This window comes from Anabrus simplex, chromosome X, assembly GCF_040414725.1.
Source record: "Anabrus simplex isolate iqAnaSimp1 chromosome X, ASM4041472v1, whole genome shotgun sequence".
NCBI lineage: Eukaryota > Metazoa > Arthropoda > Insecta > Orthoptera > Tettigoniidae > Anabrus > Anabrus simplex.
The window spans coordinates 109359277-109382503 of record NC_090279.1 but is presented as its reverse complement, the minus strand read 5'-3'; the positions used below and the strand labels follow the sequence as shown (position 1 = coordinate 109382503).

The 23227-nt window shown below is 39.6% G+C and overlaps 1 protein-coding gene across 1 annotated transcript in view; it reads left to right on the top strand.

The window, feature by feature from the left end:
* The first annotated feature begins 329 nt into the window (after positions 1-329).
* The window catches only part of LOC137503126 (uncharacterized), a 35199-nt gene continuing 12301 nt past the window's right edge, over positions 330-23227 (top strand). Inside the window, exons 1-2 of the mRNA XM_068230586.1 lie at positions 330-434; positions 11465-11602. Coding sequence (XP_068086687.1) covers positions 374-434; positions 11465-11602 — 199 coding nt within the window. The 5' untranslated portion in view covers positions 330-373. The remainder of the gene's footprint in view (positions 435-11464; positions 11603-23227) is intronic.

The window sequence follows — 23227 nt, the reverse complement described above, 5'->3', positions numbered from 1 at the left end:
CCGTATAAAATAAAGTTTAATATATTATTTCTTCTCATAAAACATGTTGCAGTAACACACATCATCATAGAATTCACGCCAAACAACAGAACTTAAACGCGAACCTAGCGGTGGAAAAGAGAAAAACTATTACCCCGCTTTTAATGCAAGAAATTGGCTTTCTGTCCAGGCCTTCTAGTATCTAGTAGGCTTTGCTCAGAGACAGTAATCTAGGCCTGCTGAAACAGTAATGTACATTGGATGATAGTTAAATGTTTTTTAATGCATTCTTAACTTTCTTAACGTGCGGAGCGAGAGAAATATTCTACTATAACTAATTTTAGCTTACGTGTTTTACTATTTACGGTAAAAGATACTATAATCTAATAAGATTATGGAGAAGATATTAGGCATATTACTCCTCGTGTTCACGGTGTTCATCCATACGAGTGCCGGTAAGAGCAATCTTAGCACTTCTAGCTTTTCATTAGTGTAGTATTGACGAGAAATTGTTGCGATAAACTTATGTGTAGAAATGAATTGTCCCTATCCTCAATTTAAATATTTCTTACATATTTGTTTGAAGTATTCCAACATTTATTCAGACAATGAGTTACAATTTATCGCTAATTAGCACTTGTACATTTGTCCTTGATTTAACTTTGAACGCATTTTTCAACACACTGTTGCTTCCAACTGCAGCACAGTTTTGTACTTACTGAATTGAATTTCTATTTCTACTAGTTAATATTTTAAATTCGCCACCACTTGACGTATAGTGATTATTGTTTTCTAAGTTTACTATTTACGGTAAAAGATACTATAATCTAATAAGATTATGGAGAAGATGTTAGGCATATTACTCCTCGTGTTAACGGTGTTCATCCATACTACCACTTCATGCAAAATTTTGTGGAAATTTATTTCTCTTTCATTGATTAAACTTTTTACATTTTAATTGGGACAGAATAAACCTCCATGCCTTAACTAGTAAAGAGACCACGTCCCAAACAAAGTCCTATGTTCGATTATTGGTACTGTTAAAGATTTCCCCCCTTCATTTGATAAGATGTGGAAGTTATGACTATAACATCTTGAAGTACGTTTTCTTTTCTTTCTTTTTTCCAACTTATTGGGGTCGGTACTTGATGTTACTTGTTACAGTTTTATGTCTGGATACCTTTTACGATGCCAACCCTAGGTGGACAGTGTGTTTTCATACGGCAGTACGGTACTGCGTAGTATAATATGGCGAGGGAAAATAATGTGGATTGGACAGTAAATTACTCTTGACGAAATTCGTTCAGTTTCGATAACCTTTTAGTAGGCCTACACACGAGAGCATGGTACCGGTACCCTTTTCGCAAGGTATTCGAATGCATTCAGATATGGGCGAATGGAACGCTTCAGTTTTGTAAAGCCTATGGTAGAATCCGTGTAAACTGCGAAACGGGTGTCTATATGTCTCAGTTCATAGCGTTGCTTACGTTATTATACTAGGCTGGGAAATATAGGGCTCGCTGGCACGGTTGCCAACTCCTAGATACTCATTATCAATAGACATGGATTTGAAAATCACCAGATCTGGATTTGAAAACTCTATAAATTATCCAGATTTAGTAAGAGAAGGCATTAAATTAACACTTACCTCATTTCAATTGTGCTGTACTGCCTCTGGTGTTCTCTTGCGAAGATAGGTCTAGCCTATATTATAGCCATATGATCAATTGAATACAAGTCACAATAAAACAGTAGCACTGTTAGAATAATGAAATGTTCACTGCGTTTTATCAATTATCGTAATCCTAACATAAGTCTATTTAATTGCAAACTCTATAGGTACGCAAATTAAAAAAAACTGTACTATATTTGTTTATTTATGGCTGATCTTTAGAAGTTGAGGGTACTTGGCCGGGATAGTTGTATGACTCTAATGTGCCTATTTTCTGCAGTACTTCTTTCGGTAGATCGTATGTATAACAGCAGTTCCCTGCCGTATTCAATCCTAATTTTCACACATGACGGAATGGAGAGTTTGAATTGACATTGTATTTCTCAGTTTATTTTTAGTCATATTGACTTGGCTGAACACTCGTTCTACATCCGCAGAAAAATCCCTGGCAAATTAAGAAATATTTGATGTTTGGAGAATATTATGTATACACTTTACAAGTAGGCCTACATTTGGTGTTGCGCTCACAGTGACACACGTATGTCTTTTGTCTTACACTTTCAACGATTTCGTGTGTGGTATCTGTGTTCACTGAAGTTCTTTGCTTTCATTTCATTCATCATTTCATGAATTGTATCGCGATATGCAATATTTAATAGGCGACAAAGTGGTATGGGCAATGTACATAAGAAAAATTCAGTGGACTAGTGATTTATTGGTCCAGGGATCGAGCTACTTGCGTTCGAACAGAAATAAAAATATTTATAGGTCCAGGGATCATGCTATTTTTTCTGTTGACCTCCATTTTGCTGTTTGAAGTGGCCGCTCTAGTCATATGGACAAAGATAATGAGAATCTACAGACATAGCACTCCATTCCACGGTGCTAGCCCTGGACCTGAAGAAAATAACAAAAGACGGCACCAGCAGCGCAGTACGTCATAAACCAGTCCTGTCTTCAAGCCTTAAGTATGTTTTCATATTTCTCAAATAACGACGGTATTTCTTAATTTGCCAGGGATTTTTCACTTGATATGTGTAAAAGCAATTATTATGTTCCATTTATGACAAATTTTACAGTGATATTTGGGTGATACCAATGCGCATCGTACCCCGCATTAGAATGAGGAAGTACCGGTACGAGAGACGTTATAGCTAAATTTGCAAGTTCGCTGAAAGTGTTTTCTCCAGTTGAATCACTGTAAAAATCAACTTCTGCCCAAAAATTCACAGTGTCCTTAACTTCAGTCCACTGGATATGATGCAGATTTCTCCACTGGTTTTCTACTGCCACAATAACATTATTGTAAGCATAAAAGAGTTGTGCTATATCAATAATTTGCAACTTAAAAGGCCTTAAACGATGTTTAGGTGAAAAGGGAGGCTTTTTTTCAAGGATCCCTATATTTTCAGGTAATCTTTGCCTCAGTTGTTGGATAAGTTCAACAATAAATTAGATGCATCTATCGCGTAGTTGTTTCTGTTGGTCTTCAGAAAGGGAGGACGATGATTCTTTAGTTTCTAAATCATAACCTGGGTAGGGCTTTGGGTCCAGATGATTATTAATTTCTGTTTTCGGGACATCTACTTTGACACTGGTGTATAATGACTTAAAGAGAAGGATTAGGTCACCTAATAATTTTGGAGGATCTTGGTTTCGACTTTCGAACTTCTTATTTACGGTCTGCACTTCACCCAAAATTGGCTTCAGAAAAGACAAGTACAAATAATTCTGAGGGTCGCGATACATTGAATATAAAATATCGGCTATATAACAGCGATCTTTAACTCTGGGGCTGTACCTTAATTAAGGAAACGGCCGCTTCCTTCCCATTCCTCGGCCTTTCCTGTCCCATCGTCGCCATAAGACCTATCTGTGTCGGTGCGACGTAAAGCAACTAGCAAAAAAAAAAAGTTATCTTTAAGACAAGGGATTTCAAAGTGAGTTTTTAACTCGGTCCACTGTTGCATTATTCTTGTCACTGTACTTTCGATGAACAGCCACCGAGTTTGGCTAAACTGTACTAATTTCAAGGGAGAGTCGCCTTCATTTATTGTGTCTTGATTTATCAGTTTCATTTATTGTCTCGTATAGTTCTTTGTATACTACCTGCCATAGAGATGATTGTGAAAACCAATTGTAACTTTCCCTTATGAGGAAATCTAAGTTTCTCGGCAAACACCCTGATGCATGTGAAACTGTCAATTGTAGAGAGTGACAAACGCATCTGATTAATTGTAGATTTGGCATTTTAGCCTTTAAGTTAACTTTATATAAACACCATGATTTATGCCTACCATAACAGACTCATTGTCTGTTCCTATTGCTTGTAATGTAGTCAAATCCAAACCTTTATTACACAGGCATTTCTCCTAAGCCTCAACTATATCTTCAGCTCTACATTCTGACAATTCTACTAACTGTAGATATGTCACGACAATCTCTCTTTTACTTTTTGAATAATATCTTATTACAATGCCTGGTAACTTGGTAACTGAAATATCATTCGTTTCATCCAACAACAAACTATACCCGTTTTCACTTTCATGTAAATCATCTATCAAATCTTTTTCAAAATGGGGAGCTAATACGTTTTGTATGATAGCAGTGCATTTTGTACGATGCAACTTCAAATTATTAATCTCTTTGCTATCGGGAAAATTTACTTTATACAACTCGCGAAAATGGTCAACCACTTGAACCGAGCAATGTTCTGCTATGAAAAGTGCCGTTCTTCCTTCCACTAAATTTGTCTCAAGATTAAGTGGTTTAAAATTTAAAGTTTTCTGCCTATTAGAACTAAAGGGTTCGGCTGCCTTGATGTGTTTAGCAGTGTTCCTATGTTTTTCAGTATCTCCTAATACAAGCACCTTGTTGAGCTTTACAGTATTTGCAAAAGCCTTTGGTGGCATTTCCTTCTACTTTTAGTAACCACTTCTTATACCTTTCATCCTTAAGCCATTCGTCTCTAAATCGCTGTTTATACTTTGTCCACAACTATACTAACTCTGTAATTAAAAATTTTAACATAAATTAAGTAGTAGACACTACCAAACAGCCCCAACTCCAGCGCACTATCTTTAATAAACACAGCGACATTGGCACTGGCAGCTGGGCTCCTCGCATGATTTATTCTAACTTTTCCAGTTACAAGTACCGAATGATGTCGACCGAGCTATTATTCACCTTAATAATAAGGTCAATAATGCATGGATATACATCATTAATGCTGCTAAAAATTCCGCGCGGCACGCTCTTGCTCACGCGCGACAATGGCGCTGGTGCATGACGCTTACGTAAACATGTTAATATCATAATGACGTTATATGATATAAAATAATGTCATAATATTTTACTAAGTTATACGTCTTACGACCGTGGTTATTTTTTAAACTTGACATTTTATTGTAAAATCACCAAACATGTCACTAGATTTGAAAGAAAAACGCCATTTTTTCGACATGTCGCAAAATTGAAATTTTGTCACCATATGACTTCCTGAAAACACCAGATCTGGTGACAAAATCACCAGATTGGCAACCGTGCTCGCTGGTCGTGAAACTGGTTCCCGCACGGGCCGTTGCCTACGAGATAAGTACTGATTACGTAGGTAACGCCCGGGCACGTAAAACGCATCGTTTTGCCGCTAGGTGCGCTCTTCTTAACCATAAAATTGCGTGGGCGAGGTATACTCATTCAAACATTCACGAGCATGTCAAGACGTATTTTTGTACTTTGAGTGTTCTTGTACTAGTGCGGGTGATTATAATTTTGCGACTGAAATTAATGACCGTATTTACGTAATGCGAACATCGGATAATTCTTAAAAAAGAACATGGTGTACTGTAGTGTTCCTGGCTGTATACCAAAGATCTGAAAGGATGTGCTATTTTATTTAATTGATTTCCGAAAGACGAAGAAGTTAAAACTAAATGGTGTTTGGCAATTTCTCGTCAAGAAAATAGTCTGGGATTTCTGTGGAAACCTGTATCCATCCCACTTTTTGCAGTCGACATTTTAAGGACTCAGATGAGTGTAAACACAGCACTATAAATCCTACTTTCGAATGCCATTAAATCCATATTTCAAGTTTTTCCCGGACACAAACGAACACATTCCATACAGGAAGACCACAAAAGGCTACAGAAGTGGGAAATGAAGCTAAACTGTAAAAGAAAATTGAACCTAATGTAGAACCAAACGCACATACGCTACAGCCAGCGAAGAGAAGAACCATCCAACTGTAATTATCAGTGAACCATTATACAGAACCACGGCACAGAGTGTGCTATTAAATAGCGCTGTTAACGGAGCGGTTGTTTACGGAGCGGAGGCTGCGGGCACTTTCAATCGGTGCCTCCGGAGAACCTCCGATTGAATTACAAGTGCGTAGTTTAAACTTGGTACGGGAGAAATGAACGAGCATTTGCACAGGAATTTATAACTTGTTGCTATTAATGTGAGAAACTACGCCCCTCCGTTAATACTTTATTTATTTGGCGATATTACAGGTAGCATTCTTACGTGCAAACGTAATTATGTATCAGAACCTCCGATTGAATTTCAAGTGCGTAGTGTGAACTTGGTACGGGAGAAATGAACGAGCATTTTCACAGGAATTTGTAACTTGTCACTATTATCGTGAGAAACTAGGCCCCAGTTTATACATTTATTATTGGATGATATTACAGATAGCATTCTTACGTACAAACATTGAATGACAAGCGCGTAGTTTGAACTTCAGACGGGAGGAATGAACGAGCATTTTCACAGGAATTTATAACTTGTCGCTCCTCCTTTAACTTTTTAAAATGCTATTTGTTGTGGCGTCGACCTATGAAGATCTTTTGCCCCTACTTACACCATATGTGAGGAAACCAGCGTGTATTTTGTAAATGGCAGAAGTGTAAAGTGTTGAATGTGAGGAAAGGAACGTTAAGGACGACACAAACACCAGTCCCCAGGCCAGGAATATTAATAATTTACAATAAATAAACCCTGACCCGGCCGGGAATCGAGCCCGGGGCTGTCGTGTGACAGGCGGACGCGTTACCACCTACATCGCGGGTCCGCAGCTTACAGAACATTTGTGCCATGTTTTACAGCGCAGCACTCACAGCGCGCTGCTTGTAAGCAGTCCAGTTCCCTTCTGTCATATTTGCTGGACCATCATGCTTTCGCTTTTTGGGCGAAGGCACATACTCAGATGACGAACTCGAAGTAGAGGGAAGCGACTGCTGCAACAAGCATTGCAGTTCCACATCGACAATATGATCTCCAAAGTCTATTTCCTCATCCCATTCCTCTCCATCTCCTCAAGCAAATCCTAATGTCCGGATCTCTTCCACAATTTCCATATCATTTTCCAGGAGAGTAGTTATGTGTTTATCATCTCCGATTCCTGGATGTTCGGAGACCGATTGCTTGTTCCAAATTGGGAGACCAAGGCATCTGCACTGTAAGAAGAAGACATACAATATGTTCATTTCATTTCAATATAGGCACCTGAGCCAAGGCTCTTCTTGGTGCAATACAAATAAATGACAATGGCAGCTATATTCACAATCTGATTACAAAATAAAATACAGTAAGTATATAATTTAACATGGTGTAAGAGATAAGATAGGACAAAGCTTCCTAACCATAATTACCATACTACTTCAGGTATGTTAGTACTTTACAGCAACATCACATCACCACCCACAACGTATCATTAAAGTGTGTGTTGATAGACATAATCCCGTAATAATTAATCGACAAATGATGGGTGTGCAAAGTGTAAGGGTGTGCTTTTGTAAAATGTGTCCATTCTGAACTCTTTTTTCCTGTCTCACTATTTATTTGATGAATCTCACATTGATGGTCTCTCATAATACAGTAGATTTCATTTGAAGTCACATTTTCAACATCCCAACGTTTGTTTCTTTTCAATGAGTTGTTTCTTCCTTTATATTGAGATTTCCACCTTCTCACCATATTATTAGTTCCTATAAATACATGAAACGAGCATTTTAGAAACTATTGGTGTCATGTTTCCAACACTTAACTGATACTTTGTGAGTCCTATAGCTCTTAAATGCTTGTCCTTCTGCCCATAAGATTTCATGTTTTTCTACTTGTGACATAAGCTTTCAGAAAATATGTATGTGTGTGACTAATTGGTATCAAAGGAGGGAAGGTTTACTTGTTAAATGCAATATAGTTTCATATCTATATATTAAGAGTTTACCAAAAGCAGCTTTGCCAAATCCGTCCGTCCGTTCTACCGGACCATTTGCTCATTTTTTGTTTTATTCTCTCCGGAATTACGTACCAGTGAATCATTCGACACTGACAGGTCTCTTAAGTTCAGCCAACTTTGTGTCATCATAAAATCAAATCATTAAGTGATCACTCCATTAATTGCAGGAGAAGGCCTACTCTTACCCACAGTACATTCTGTACTTAGCAGGTTGCTGAGCGACTAACACTTTCATTAATATTCTGATATATGCAATTTTAATCGTTAGTAATGTCATTATATGCAGCCATGTTTGATTACTACCTGTCAAGCCAGAGAGTACACACTTCCTCTGATCACGGGATAATACTATTCTCTACTAGATACTCTTTGATTCTCTAACCTTTCCCAGCTCCTAAATATATTAAACGGATGGCAGAACGTTCCTAATAACTTACATTCCCCTAAGAGAAAAAAGTCTACGTACAAACAGACCCCATCATGACATATGCTTTAACCGTTATCTGGGAACACCTATCGAAGGATAACCTAGCTACACTAGAAAGGGTGAAAGCCATGTATCATAAAAAAGTTCTCTGCCTGGTAAAAAAAATCACTACTTCGAGACGAACCTATGAGCTCACGACAACCATTCTATATAGAAGAACTGCAATTAAAAATACCATTCTACAACACAATACCAAGCTTTACATCAAGAACTGCAGGATAAAAAAGTGAATATATGAATAGATATTTCCAAACAGATGGCATGATGATGTCAGAATGAATGAATTCTGACTGTAAACTGTGCATACCATAATGTGCTTCTTATTAAATGTTCATAAAATCATTTAAAAGGGCAGGCAAAACAATATGATTGCTAAAGGCCTAGTTATAATGAATAGTGCAGAGCAGAGCCTCCATGGCTCAGACGGCAGCGCGTCGGCCTCCTACCGCTGGATACCGTGGTTCAAATCCCGGTCGTTCCATGTGAGATTTGTGCTGGACAAAGCGGAGGCGGGACAGGTTTTCTCCGGGTACTCCGGTTTTCCCTGTCTTCTTTCATTCCAGCAACACTCTCCATTCTCATTTCGTAGCATCTATCAGTCATTAATAAATCACTTTGGGAGTGGCGACCCCATCGTACTAATAGCCTATATCTGCTTCATTCATTCCATCCCTGACCCGGTCAAAGACTGGAAAACCGGTTGTAGGTTTTCAGTGCGGAGCAGCACGAGTCCACCAGGTATCTTAATAATTTTGTTTTAATTTTGTTAAATACTACAGTATTTTTATTGAGCTTCTGTGGCTCAGGCAGCAGTGCACTGGACTCTCACTCTCTCACTGCTAGGTTCCACGGTTCAAACCCTGGTCACTCCATGTGAGATTTGTGCTGGACAAAGCAGAGATGGGATAGGTTTTTCTTCAGATACTCCAGTTTTCCCTGTCATCTCTCATTCCAGTGACAATATCCAATACCATTTCATTTCATCTGTCAGTCATTAATCATTGCCCCAGAGGAGTGCGACAGGTGCTCTCTGCCGGCATTTTTCCTATCCTCGCAACTAGATGAGAGCTTCCTTCATTCCGTTCCTCACCTGGTCGAATGACTGGAAACAGGCTGAGGATTTTCATTTTCACTACAGTATTTTTAGTGAATAACAATTGATAAGTGTTCGTTAGGTGAATTAAGGTACAATTAAGAGTTGTTTGTTCATGAAGGAACTGAGTGTCACCCCCTGCAGGTAATAATAATAATAATCGTATGGCCTCAGCTACCGTGTGCAGACATTTCAATTTGACGCCATCTGGCTGTCTGCTTGTCAATTTCGACGTTCCGTTTTACTCTAGGTCCCCACTAGATGGCAAACAGAGTAAACCCCCTGCAGGTGAGGGCTGCAGAGTAACACCCATGGTATACTCTACCTGCCATAATAGGCGACTAAAATTGGCTTCAGGGGCTCTCAACTTTTGAGTATGGGTTGGCGACTACGGGGCTCTTAGCCGAGTCCTGGCATTGCTTTCACTTACTTGTACCAAGCTTCTAACTTTCATCTATCCTGTGCCTTGGTCAACTCTTGTTCTTTTCCAACCCCGATGGTATTAGGTATGGAGGCCTAGGGCGTCTATCATTACTGGGCGTGCAGCTGTGAACTTGTATCTGGGAGATAGTGAGTTCAAACCCCACTAACAGCAGCCGTGAATATAGTTTTCCATGGTTTCCCATTTTCACACCAGGCAAATGCTGGGGCTGTACCTTAATTATGGCCACAGCCACTTACTTCCCACTACTAGGCCTTTCCTATCCCTTCGTCACCATAAGATCTGTGTCTGTGCGACGTAAAACAGATTATAAAAAAAAGAGTTTCATTTTCATGCCCTTCGTGGCCCTTGTCTTTCTTTAGCTGATAATGATACCTTCGTTTTTTGAAGTGTCAGATCTCTTTAATGTTTTCTCTCTGATTAGTGTTATATAGAGGATGGTTGCCTAATTTCACTTCCTCTTAAAACAATAATCACCGGGTGAGTTGGCCGTGCGGTGAGGGGCACGCGGCTGTGAGCTTGCATCCGGGAGATAGTGGGTTCGAATCCCACTGTTGGCAGCCCTGAAGATAGTTTTCCGTGGTTTCTCATTTTCACACCAGGCAGATGCTAGGGTTGTACCTTAAGGCCACGGCCGCTTCCTTCCGACTCCTAGGCCTTTCCTGTCCCATCGTCGCCATAAGACCTATCTCTGTCCGTGCGACATAAAGCAACTAGAAAAAAAAATTAATAATCACCACCACCACCACCAGCACCTAACTGATTGTCTCATTTCACTGACCCTCACCATCTTCTAGCCAAATCCCCTGTGGGTTGGGGCAGTAGAATAAGATCCATGGTATCCCCTGCCTAATCTAAAAGATGACTAAAAGGTGCTCCAGGTGCTTTTAATTTGTGAGCTTGTTTAGGTGACCACAGGGCCCTTAGCTGAGTCCTGGTACTGCGTCTACTCATTGTGCCAGGTTCCTCACTTTCATCTACCCTATCCAATCTTCCTTCGTCATATCTTGTTCTTTTCCAACCCTGACGGTATTAGGTTTGCGAATCCCAGGGCCTTTCATTTTCATGCCCTTCGTGGTGCTGGTCTTTCTATGGCCGATACCTTTGGTCTTCGAAGTATTGGTCACCTCCCATTTTTTTCCTCGTATTAGTGTTAATAGAGGTTACCCAGTTGTACTGCCTCTTAAAACAATAATCACCACCACCACCATCTGAAGAGGTTAAGCTTTTTATGTTACTACTACTATTACTACTGAGGTCGATAGCTGCAGTCGCTTAAGTGCGGCCAGTATCCAGTATTCGGGAAATAGTAAGTTCGAGCCTCACTGTCGGCAACCCTGAAGATGGTTTTCCATTTTCACACCAGGCAAATGCCGGGGCTGTACTTTAATTAAGGCCACTCCCGCTTCCTTCCACTTCCTAGACATTTCCGATCCCATCGTCGCCATAAGACATATCTGTGTCGGTGCGACGTTAAGCAAAATAGAAGAAAAACCTACTACTACTGTTACTACTACTACTACTACTACTACGTCTCTGTGTTTTTCCAGGCGATGCTATAAACTGTGTTGTATGCAGTGGAGATGAAGAACCACGTTGCAACGTACCCTTCAACATGGAACCTGAACCTAGTAAAGCATGTTATAAGAATGTATGTTCTGCTAAACTCTTCAAAAAAGGTGGTAAAAGTAAGTATTATACATTTTCACTGTCATTGATTTAAGAGGAGACCCGACCTATTTTTTGTCCCAGAAATGGCCCAAACACCAAAAGTGAGATTTGGATGCTAGTAAATACTGTACTCTGGAACTTAGAGCACACAGTATTATTTTCCTTTTTTTTTTTTTTTTCATGTACAGCTATTATTAAAGTATCCTGGAGAGGTTAATCACAGCCACATTTCTGATATTTCAGAGTTTGTTACAGTGATTAAAAACTGCGAGTTTCACTGCAGTGGTTCCGCATACTGAACTGAAGATGGCAATGCATGCACAGTGATCTGGTGTGCGTGTGTGTGTCTCTCTCTCACACGCACGCACGCACACGCACACACACACACACAGAGAGAGAGAGATGGGCAGTAATAAGTTTCATTATGGATCCGTATCGACAGTTGATCACTACCAATGGTGAGGACGGTCCACCTATTCAATAACTTTAATTTCATGTTACTATATTTTATTAATACTGGGACTAGTTTCGACTCTTATTAACACTTTCAGCACTACTAATTTTTAACATGGACCCTGGCAGCGAACTGAGTCTTCTTCCTGAATTTTATTACATTATTACACAAAAGCGTAACATAGTACTACCTGATTTTTGTATCGTATGAAGGTGTCAGCCAACCAAAACAAAGACGTTACTCAGGAAGCAAACATCTTAGTCTTATGGAAAACATAAAAAATGTATGAGAGAAAAACATTTACATTCACGTTTCACCAGTAAGCCTGCTCAAACTATAAAAATGAATCCTTTAATGTGGCTACTTATCGTTTTCAGTGATATATTCTTGGCTTATCTCCCGTCGTCAAGTTAGCCTTCCTGCATTCCAGATTGACAACATTGTCTACTACAGACATCCACGTCTACAAGCGGCATTTTCTGTTACACGAATTTGTCGTCCAGCCTACCTTCTTTTATTCGATATTTTAGCAGCATTTTACGGCAAACTCTTCAATGTTTTTCAGCACTTCACGACATACCACTATTTTAATCCAATTTTCCAAGACGTCATAAACTAGACTGCTTTCAATGCAACTACATCTTTTCATCCTTATTTTAAATATTGGCCTCAAATATGAACTTTTACTGCATCTTTTAACCGTTTTGTTCTTATCCTGTTGACGCCTCATTTTTTTATATTCTGTTTCCTAGTGTAATATATATTGCTTAAACTTCTCATCAAGAAGATCCATTTCAGTGTCAGACATGGACTATTTTTTAAAAACAATATATGACTTGCTTTTAGATGAACACATTATTTTTTCAAAGTTTTTTTTAGTATAAGTTCTGTTTTAATATTTTTTACTGTAAACAATTTACATCCACAGTATTAACACTTGTAAATATTCATCAAATTTTTTACATAAGCTATTATGACTCCTTAGACCATGAGTGTTTTAAGATTGATTGAAGCTGATGATGCCCAATAAATAGTGGGCGAAACATGTACTTCAAATTTCTGATAATTTCCATGTGTATTTAACCACACTATAGTGAAATAAATTTGTATTGGAATAGGTGGTATTAAAATTACTCCTTGTATAAACTTTGTGATCAAAAACTAACCTCTGTTTCCCAACTCACGACTATCACCGACCAAAGGAACTGGAATAAAATCCTTACTAGAATCCACGACGTCTAATACGCACAGTGCATTAATAATGAATAACTTCACATAAAATATCGTATTTTTATAACTGGATTTTCACGAAAATGACTGAAAAATTCTACTAGATCTTTTTATTGTCAGTCAGGCACAGTTTAAAATGGGCCTAGAAAAACGTTTCACTCCGTGACCAAATTCATCACACTATACTCTCACCCGACAGCGCGCTTCCACTCGATTGAAAATGGGTAACTATGGATTTCTTATATTATTTACGTCAAAATTTTAGACAGAAAAATTTTACGTCGAATGAACATCTTAATTTGACATCACAAAATATAGTCAATAACACACGGAAATGACGATCTACATTGGACGTGATATCACTTCGAAACCCTATTCAATAACTTTTTACAACATCATACAGCACTTGCAAGACTTCAAAATTTATCCAAGTGGAAAATAAAACAAATGACTCTTTTCTGGTCGTATTCTAACATTTACAAAAACTTAATAGGGGACCAACTGCGTCATATATACCCCATTCAAATACACATTTAGAGATCATGAAACAAGATATGATAGGTAGTAAGATGGTAAGTCACATACCTTACGTTACGCCATCGGTCATCATGGACTCACCAGCGACCCTGGTATTTTTATTTAGCCATTTTTACATTTCTGGCTTTACAGATCATTATATTTCTTCAGGTTTCCTGGAAATAAAGCATTAAAAAAAAGAAATGCCCTTCACTTGTTTTTGTTGAGCGCACACGGTAGACTGTATTTATTTCCGCACACGAATTACTTTCTTTATCACATAAAATTTTTTTCGGTACTTTGACCGTCCTATCTGGTACAATTATTTCCACTCAAGAAAACTATCTCCACATGGAGTCAAGACCCCAGCCACAATGGCTAAAATCTGCGGTTGAACTTAGTCTACTTTTGTTGTTTGATTTCACAGAGCAGCTCAACCCTCTTTCATCAGCTTCGTAACACAAAATGCAGGAGAAGGAGACTTCGTCATGGTGTCCCTCCATATTTATAGCAGTTACCCCCTCTCTTCGGGCATCTCCCTTTGCCGCCAAGAAAATTTCTATAAATTTTCTGACTTAACTAAACTGTAATTACAAGAGTTTTGAAGGTGAGTACATACTCACTACATTTCCGGCGGTAGTGTTCATGGACATTTAAAATTTATACGTGTTCGATTTGTGGGATAAATGACCTCATTTGATAGGCACTATGTTTTCGACTTGGCTTGGGCACGCCATATACACGCGCTTTGAAATAGTTCACAAAAATGACTTAAGATTCTTCCGCCGTTGGCACGTGCGACTGACGTCACGTATCCCAGAGCGTGGGACCGAAGGTAATCACCCCCTTGCCACGTGTCAATTCCATGCTATCAAGAATCGAACTTCTTATTAAATATTCTTAGGGCACAAAGGTCATGGGTTCAATACATACATAGATACATACAGACAGACAGAAATGAAGGAAATATAAAAAATGCATTTCCTTGTTACTATGGACACGAATGATACAGATATACCATTCTCTTTAAATTCTGAGCAATGTACAAACAAAACTCTTATTTTATATATAGACTAAACAATGCAACATTATTCAAACACTGTTACATAGAAATAATTATAATGGTAGCCAGCATGGCTTAGCACCAAATAGAGGATGGTTGCCCAGTTGTACTTCCTCTTTAAACAATAATTACCACCACCACTCGACACAGAATAGGCCTACTTTACTGATGCTCTAATGTAGATAGCCTATTACACTTTCATCTATGCTCCAGGGTTACATCTCTTATAACCTTCTTGTTTGAGAGATGAAAACAAGCCCCAGGGGCTCTGAACTTTAGAGCATGGGTTGGCGACCACGGGGCCCTCAGCTGAGTCCTGGCATTGCTTCCACTTGTGCCAGGCTCCTCACTTTCATCTATCTATCCTATTTGACCTCCCTTGGTCAACTCTTGTTCTTTTCCGACCCCGATGCTATTAGGTTTGCGAGGGCTAGGGAGTCTTTCATTTTCACGCCGTTCGGGGCCCTTGTTTTCTTTGGCCGATATCTTCATGTTTCGAAGTGTCGGACCCCTTCCATTTTTTCTCTCTAATTAGTGTTATATAGAGGATGGTTGCCTAGTTGTACTTCCTCTTAAAACAATACTCACCACCACCACCATCATGGTCTCAGATACTTCCCTACGGTACTGGGTTACTGATCACCGCAGTTCAGTACCTGCTATGAGCAACATATTTTGTGCTCCCATTCAGTTAGCACTGGTATGTACATATCCGCTGTATTTTATATATTGTTACACTATGGTCGTCTGATGAGAACTCGCGTGGATGGGGGGAGAAGGGTAAGCATGGCTGCTGCACAAGCATCAATCTTACATCTAAGGCCTGAAAATAAACATCTGTTCCACCCATGGTGACTCAAACTGTGGTGCTATTAATGATGTTTCAAAGTAGTAGGTCAATTGTGCTTTAGTTTCACAATTGCTGTAAGTACTGCATAATGGGCAGTTTAATAATGAACATGCATCTGTTTCAGAGTCTATCAGGACTAATATTTGTGTAGATCATTCCACATTAAGAAAAGAGTATTGCTTCTACGGACCTACAAGGATTGAACAGACCCCCTCATACACACCCATAATTCCTTATGATTAAGGAATATTATAATGTACTTCATGTTGTATGCCGGCCCCGTGGTGGAGGGGTACATTCCTGAGGCCCTGGGTTCGATTCCCGGCCAGGTCAGGGATTTTTACCTGTACCTGAGGGCTGGTTCGAGGTCCACTCAGCCTACGTGATTAGAATTGAGGAGCTATCTGACGGTGAGATGGCGGCCCCAGTCTAGAAAGCCAAGAATAACGGCCGAGAGGAATCGTCGTGCTGACCACACGACACCTCGTAATCTGCAGGCCTTCGGGCTGAGCAGCGGTCGCTTGGTAGACCAAGGCCCTTCAAGGCTGTAGTGTCATGGAGTTTACTTCATGTTGTATTACGAAAGAGAGAAAAAATGATGAGGCATTTTTTGCCTGTGCATTATTAAAATAACTACTGAAGATTTTCTATTTAACAAATACATTTGCAGGGAGGAAGTTCAATGGCTGGAACATCCATCACTTTGTTGACTTCCTTCAATTAACTTCTGTTCTACGAGATGACTAAAAGGGGCTCCATTGGTTTTTAACTTGGGAACATGGTTTGGTGACCACAGGGCCCTTAGCTGAGTCCTAGCATTGTTTCCAATTGTTTGTGCCAGGTTCCTCACTTTCACCCCCCTGTGGGTGGAGGCAGTAGAATAACACCCACGGTATCCCACGCCTGTCGTAAGAGGCGACTAAAAGGGGCCCCAGAGGCTCTGAACTTCGGAGCGTGAGTTCGCAACCATGGGGCCCTTAGCTGAGTCGTGGCATTGCTTCCACTTACTTGTGCCAGGCTCCTCACTTTCATCTATCCTATCCGACCCCTCTTGGTCAACTCTTGTTCTTTTCTGACCCCGATGGTATTACGTATGGAGGCTAGGAAGTCTTTCATTTGCATGCCCTTCGTGGCCCTTGTCTTCCTTTCGCTGATATCTCCCTATTTTGAAGTGTCGGACCCCTTCCATTTTTTTTCCTCTCTGATTAGTGTTATATAGAGGATGGTTGCCTAGTTGTACTTCATCTTTAAACAATAATCACCACCACCTGCACCATGCTCAATTTCTTTCTTTAACATTAATACAGTGATTTATTTACTTTATTGATGAGGCCACGCACCACATGCCGTAACGAGAGGTTAACATCATAGACACCGCAATGAATTGAGAATTTATACCAGCCACAAATGAAGAATGTGTCAGTTTTAACCATATCTTCATGTACCATCCTGACAATGTCCAACAGCATTTCAGCATGATTTTAACAGACACTACTGGTACATTTTATTTACGTTGGTTGATGTGGAAATGCCATCTAGCAGTTCTGTGTCAGGTGATGGTTATTTACAGTGGCGTCCAGTGGCTTGCATACTGCTAACACCACTCAAGTATAGGGACCGTGCGAATGGCGAGTGGTGCGCTCTTGTGACTACCTCAGAAAACGTTTGATGGGGTAAGCTGAAAGCCAGCGCTCGAGTTAGTTAATGACGGTGTTAACTGAAAGAATGGAGAGTCGAACGAGTAAAAGTAAAAGTAAACAAAACTTTCACTCATCTCCCAGCAAGGAATTGACATTAACATTTATTGTAGGGAACTTCTCCTTCAAATTAAAATGAACTAGCCTCGTGTTCACCCTGTTTTATTATGAGACATAAGGTGAGTTTTACAGCATGGTAAGTCTCTCAACGTTGGCCAAAAAAGAGAAAGCAATGTCTCCTCAACCGCTGATAGCGTTTGGGACCAAATACAATGTATCTTTGTTACTGTTAGTTTTCTGCATTGAAAACTTTGAAGTGCGTCAGTGAGCAAGATAAAAAGGTAAAAGTGCATACACGTGTCCCTCAATGTGACACTACCGGTACCCGTAACAACATATTCCGAATTAATGGCAGATAATACTGAAAATAAAACCTTTCCAGTAAGGGAATGGCAGTACACAGGAATTGCTCATGCCTTGAAATTTTCACAGTGATACTTCCTTTAGGAGAATATACAAACAGTTCACGTAAGTTGATGTTCAAAACATACATGGATATCTGCACTTGGGTGTAGTAGACGTGACTATCTCTAATATTAATTTCACCTTGTTGTGTCGCATACAAATGCGGTACATTGCTCCGTTTCTCTTGAATAATAGGGTTTCCTTTACACGAAAAAGGACACAATTTCCAGGAGAGAAAGCCATTGGGATGAAATACTATCCCTTCTGGACTTCAACACAGCAATGGGTGCTCTACTTTGATGCACACTCCGACCTGTTTTACAAAACAGTCACTGAGTTTGCAGTACTCAGCCACCGCAAGTTGTTCAGTGTTCCTACCTTACCTCATCGCAGGTGTGTTAAGGGATGTAGAAATCAGAAATGACCTTGCAAGTTGATCATAATCACCACTTCTCAGTGTCTTAATCTGATCAGCTTGCTGGCTGGCAGATAAGCGTAATTTTCTTTAATTGAACCACGCAGCACAGCGATACTGAAACCTTGTGTCAAATGCAATTTTGTACATCTGTTCTGTTGTAACTGTTTCATTTGCGATATAAAATAGTTGCACATCTTGAGGCAAGAAATCGAGATAATTCACGGGTTTGATTCATAATTTAACAGTGGACATTTTTGTAACAAAATAGCACCTATGGACTGCATGGGTATTCTGATTTTGTACTTCGTTCAGACACTAGATCAAATCCTCAATTTCGCTACGTTCTACAGCATCATCTATAACTTTTTGTAGAATGGAACTTGTCACCACGTAATTTTCACTCTAACATTCGGCTTTAAGCATATCAGTGAGGGCACACTCAATATGTTTTTACTCGTTGGTACAAACAAGTTTTATTGAAAGTGGTTGATTCTGTTTGTTCAGCAACGTGGACGTATGGTTTCAACAGTTCTGCTATCTTCTCTCCTTTCGAATATAGATCCTTACGAGCACATTTAGGTTTATTTTTTCCATTGCTGCACTATGGTGGTTTTGGAGGAGTCCCTCTCGGAGTTAATAAAGGAACACAAAGCAGCAATGTCCTTACAGCGTTTCGACTGACCTGATTTGCATCCACAATCACCGTGAACAATGTTCCTGTTACTGTCAATGTGAAAATAAATAAAAATACTTATAATGAGGAATTATTTATCGCATCACCTTTAGGAACTAAGTATTTTTTTAAATAATATTTGAACCATTTCATCGTCATTCACAGCTTAGCCCGCCTGCGCAGGGGAAGTACACTCAAGAAGAAGTTGTCGCCATGAATCTATTGAAGTGCGATACGGACCATGAAGCTGATTTTATGTAAGTGAAAATCTGTCGGGATTTGAACCACAGTCGCCGGAACTTGAAGCAAGCCGCTCGCTACCCCCTTTATAATACAGTAGAATAACTGAGAAAAATTGGCTTGCTTTTCCTATGTTAGCTTAGCTGCTAGCCTCTGAATTTAGTGACCGTGGTTTGAACCCAAGTGTCACTGAAGTGCGATTTTCAGTTGAAAGAATTGTGTTTCAGGAAAGGCATCCGACTCTAAATTCATGATTACAACTCTTATAGGACTCAGTGTATGCAATGGCACCGCTCAATGATTCAATTATTTATAACTAAAGTTATTGTGAATAAATAATTAATTAACAATTTCCCGAAATAGGAATAAAATATAGTAAATACCTTAATTTCAACGTTGTATGGTGACTGATTAATACTCGTTTCCCGTAGACACTTGCCGTATATTTCTTGCCCTAACCTTTCCTTCACGTCAAAGACATGGTTACTGCTATTTAAATCTTCACCTTTCTTTAGCGTGGGTTCCCGGAAATAATCTGAGTGTTGCACTGTCTGAAACCCTACATAATTTATAGCGGTCACTGCTACAGTCGAAGCCATTATTGTCCGGCTTTACCTCTTTATTTTACAATCACAAGTCAAAGCTTACTGCCCTGGTTGTAATGGACTGCACTGTCAATGGTCTCGTGAGTGCCCCATCAAACGACTGCAGCTGTTTCCGTTAGGGGCGCTAGCTACTAAAATTCTCGTGCGAGCACGGTCCCTATAGATTTGGTGATTGACGATCAGACTACAGAACCGACATTTACCAGTTCCCGTTTTGCAATTGAAATTGTAATGATTAGCAGTGATGGAACTAACAATTTATTAATATTAATGCGAGAAAGAGTCTGGATGATGTGCATACTCCATATGCTAACAATTTAGAGCCTAATTTATTTTTCAAATTTTACACATAGTTTATCCCAGATTTTAATGTCAATTTTGTGTTGGTACAGCCAAGGCCAAAATTAGTCCCTATTTTACTAATGTAATTCAATAATATTGTATATTACAGTATTAACCCTAGAATCATAAAGTCCCTCCAGTGTAACACGAATCATAAACTTTCGTCTGTCAGACTACCAAAAAGAAAAGCACTTTAATATGCATAAACCTAACATTTTACACAAAATACAGAATATTATACTTAAAACTACCACACGTAGTGATGACAATACACTCTGGTCAGTTTTTCTTCAATAGGCACATTCAATGCACTGTTTTGCCTGGTGATCAAGACAAGTGCCTTCGCCATGTCTTACAAAAGAATCGGGTCATTCTTCATTTATTTGATGGACAAAACGCACAAATTATTATTCTTTTAGCAGTACCTGATTGAGGCTCTTCAGGAATGCCATCTTTTCCAAGAATTTTAGCGATGGTCCTCTTCAGGCTGCGCCTCAAAGTTGGTGTTTGAAGTCTCTCTTGCAGCTTTGGAGCCATTAGCATTTCGGATATATCCTTTGCAAACTCTCGCCTTGAAAGTGGCTTTTGGCCTTTTTCAACCATCTTATGCACATAAATAATGTATGCAGTGACAAGTGATGTATTAATCATACAATAAAAGATACACATTGGCCATCTTCTCGTTTTTCTTGAAGAGGACATCAGTGTTGACATTTCATCGAAAGTGTCCACGGCACCTTTAGTCCCATTGTAGTCTTCTGTCATATCTGGTTTCCCACTGGCCGCTATTGTTCCTACTTCATGGCATGTAGAAAGGAGGATTACATTCTTGTTTGATTTTCCTTTATAGGATTCCAATGCTTTTATACCATTATAACAAAACATGGAGGACCCAAGCTTTCTTACTTTGACTGTTTTCATCTCTGGCGGTATCTGTGGCTTGTCTTTTCTCATTGTTCCAATGATTGTCAGGTTATTGTCGCAATGCAGATAATCAGCCAGACGAATTGAGGTGAACCAATTGTCGGTCGTAATATTTCTGTTAGATCCATGTATTGCCTGGGTAATTTCATTCATGAAATACATTACCACTAATGTCTCCTGCAGAGAGTGGTTCTCTGTCTAATCCAGAACTGCCGCTATCAATTCATCATCGTGCGCTAGATTTTCCATTTCAGTATCCTATTAAGCTTACGTATTACGTACAAAAAACATTACTGTAATAAACCAAATATTCACACTATTTACAGCTATGTACAAATCACGAATACTTTCACAAATCATAAACTTTCGTCTCTCAGATGACGGTCATGTCGTCCCCCTGTGGGTGGGGGCGGTAGAATAACACCCACGGTATCCCCTGCCTGTCGTAAGAGGCGAGTAAAAGGGGCCCCAGGGGCTCTGAACTTTGGAGCATGGGTTGGTGACCACGGGGCCCTTAGCTGAGTCCTGGCATTGCTTCCACTTACTTGTGCCAGGCTCCTCACTTTCATCTATCCTATCCGACCTCTCTTGGTCAACTCTTGTTCTTTTCAGACCCCGACGCTATTAGGTTTGCGAGGGCTAGGGAGTCTTTCATTTTCATGCCCTTCGTGGCCCTTGTCTTCCTTTGGCCGATATCTTCATTTTTCGAAGTGTCGGACCCCTTCCATATTTTCACTCTGATTAGTGTTACATAGAGGATGGTTGCCTAGTTGTACTTCCTCTTAAAACAATAATCACCACCACCACCTGACGGTCATGTCGCAGTGAACAAACAACTGGACCTTTATGCTTGAAATCAAGGTCAGCACTTATTGTTGATAGCTGGGGAAGATTAGATGGAGGGGGAAAGCACAGTTCATTAGTGTCTGGAAATTCCTGCGGAAACTACAGGGGTGCGTAGTCTGGGAGACGAAAGTTTATGATTCTAGGGTTAAAAAGGTGGGCCATTACGACATTAATTTAATGATTATTATTGAAATCTATGTGCCGCCATTTTTCCGTGATGCTGTTGATCAGAGCTGTTCGATATGGCAATCCTGGCTTACTGTTTTCTTAACATGGAGTGATCAGCTTAGTGTAGTCTCTGTTACTCATTTCATACATAAAAGCTGCAGATGCAGATAGTAGTTTTTGCTATAACTGTTTTCTTATCATTAACATTGTGTAGTTCGAAAGAATCCTACTTGTTCTTAGGCGTCACTTATAACTTATAACCTGCTACATATTTGGGCCGATTGCAGAAACGATGACTAGTTTTAAGCCTTAGACATCGTCTACCTAAACAACGTCTAAATCGTTCACAATCTTCCATTGCATAAACAATGTTCAGTTGATGTTTATCTAGACATCCCTTAAAGTTTCAATTTTGGTTTGAAAATGGAGACAGAAGTGTCTTTCATGCAACTCTTTGCGTGTCGCGACCAATGAAATTCGTCGGTGTGCGCGCCAAATGCCAGTTAGCTGTTTGTCTTCCTACACATTACTCAAATATGGGTGAGCATGACTTGCCCACAGAAAAGGGTATCGCTTTCGGTGGAAATTATAATCTCATAATATTATCGACACTAAAGCGACATGCTACCATACGGGGAAGTGTAGCTTTCATTATAGCGTTGTTACAGTGAGTGTAATCTGCTCATAACTACGGTATCTTCGATGAAGGGAAGATGACGCAATAGTAAAGTGTAACTGAGTGTGTCGTACGGGCCGTATAGATGTAGGTTGCATTCTGGAGATCGTAGGTTCGAAACGCATCATCGGCAGCCGTGAAGATTGTTTTCCATAGTTTCCCTATTTTTACACCAGGCATATACTAGGGCTGTTATTATGGCCACGGCTCTTCTTCCCCAGTCCTCTTTGAACGATAATCACCACTACTAGCCTTTTCCTATCTGATAGTTGCTGAAAACTTTTACGATTATATATATGAAAATCCCATACAACCTACTGTTTAGTTTTCACCATTATGTGTGTTTACTTGGCAGTAAATATAAGTGAATCCCTTCCGGTTGATGTGTGTGACAGCCCTCAGACGATCGGGACACGTAATTCTGATATGTATGTAGTCGAAATGACCTATAATTCCATGGAAATTACCCCATGTA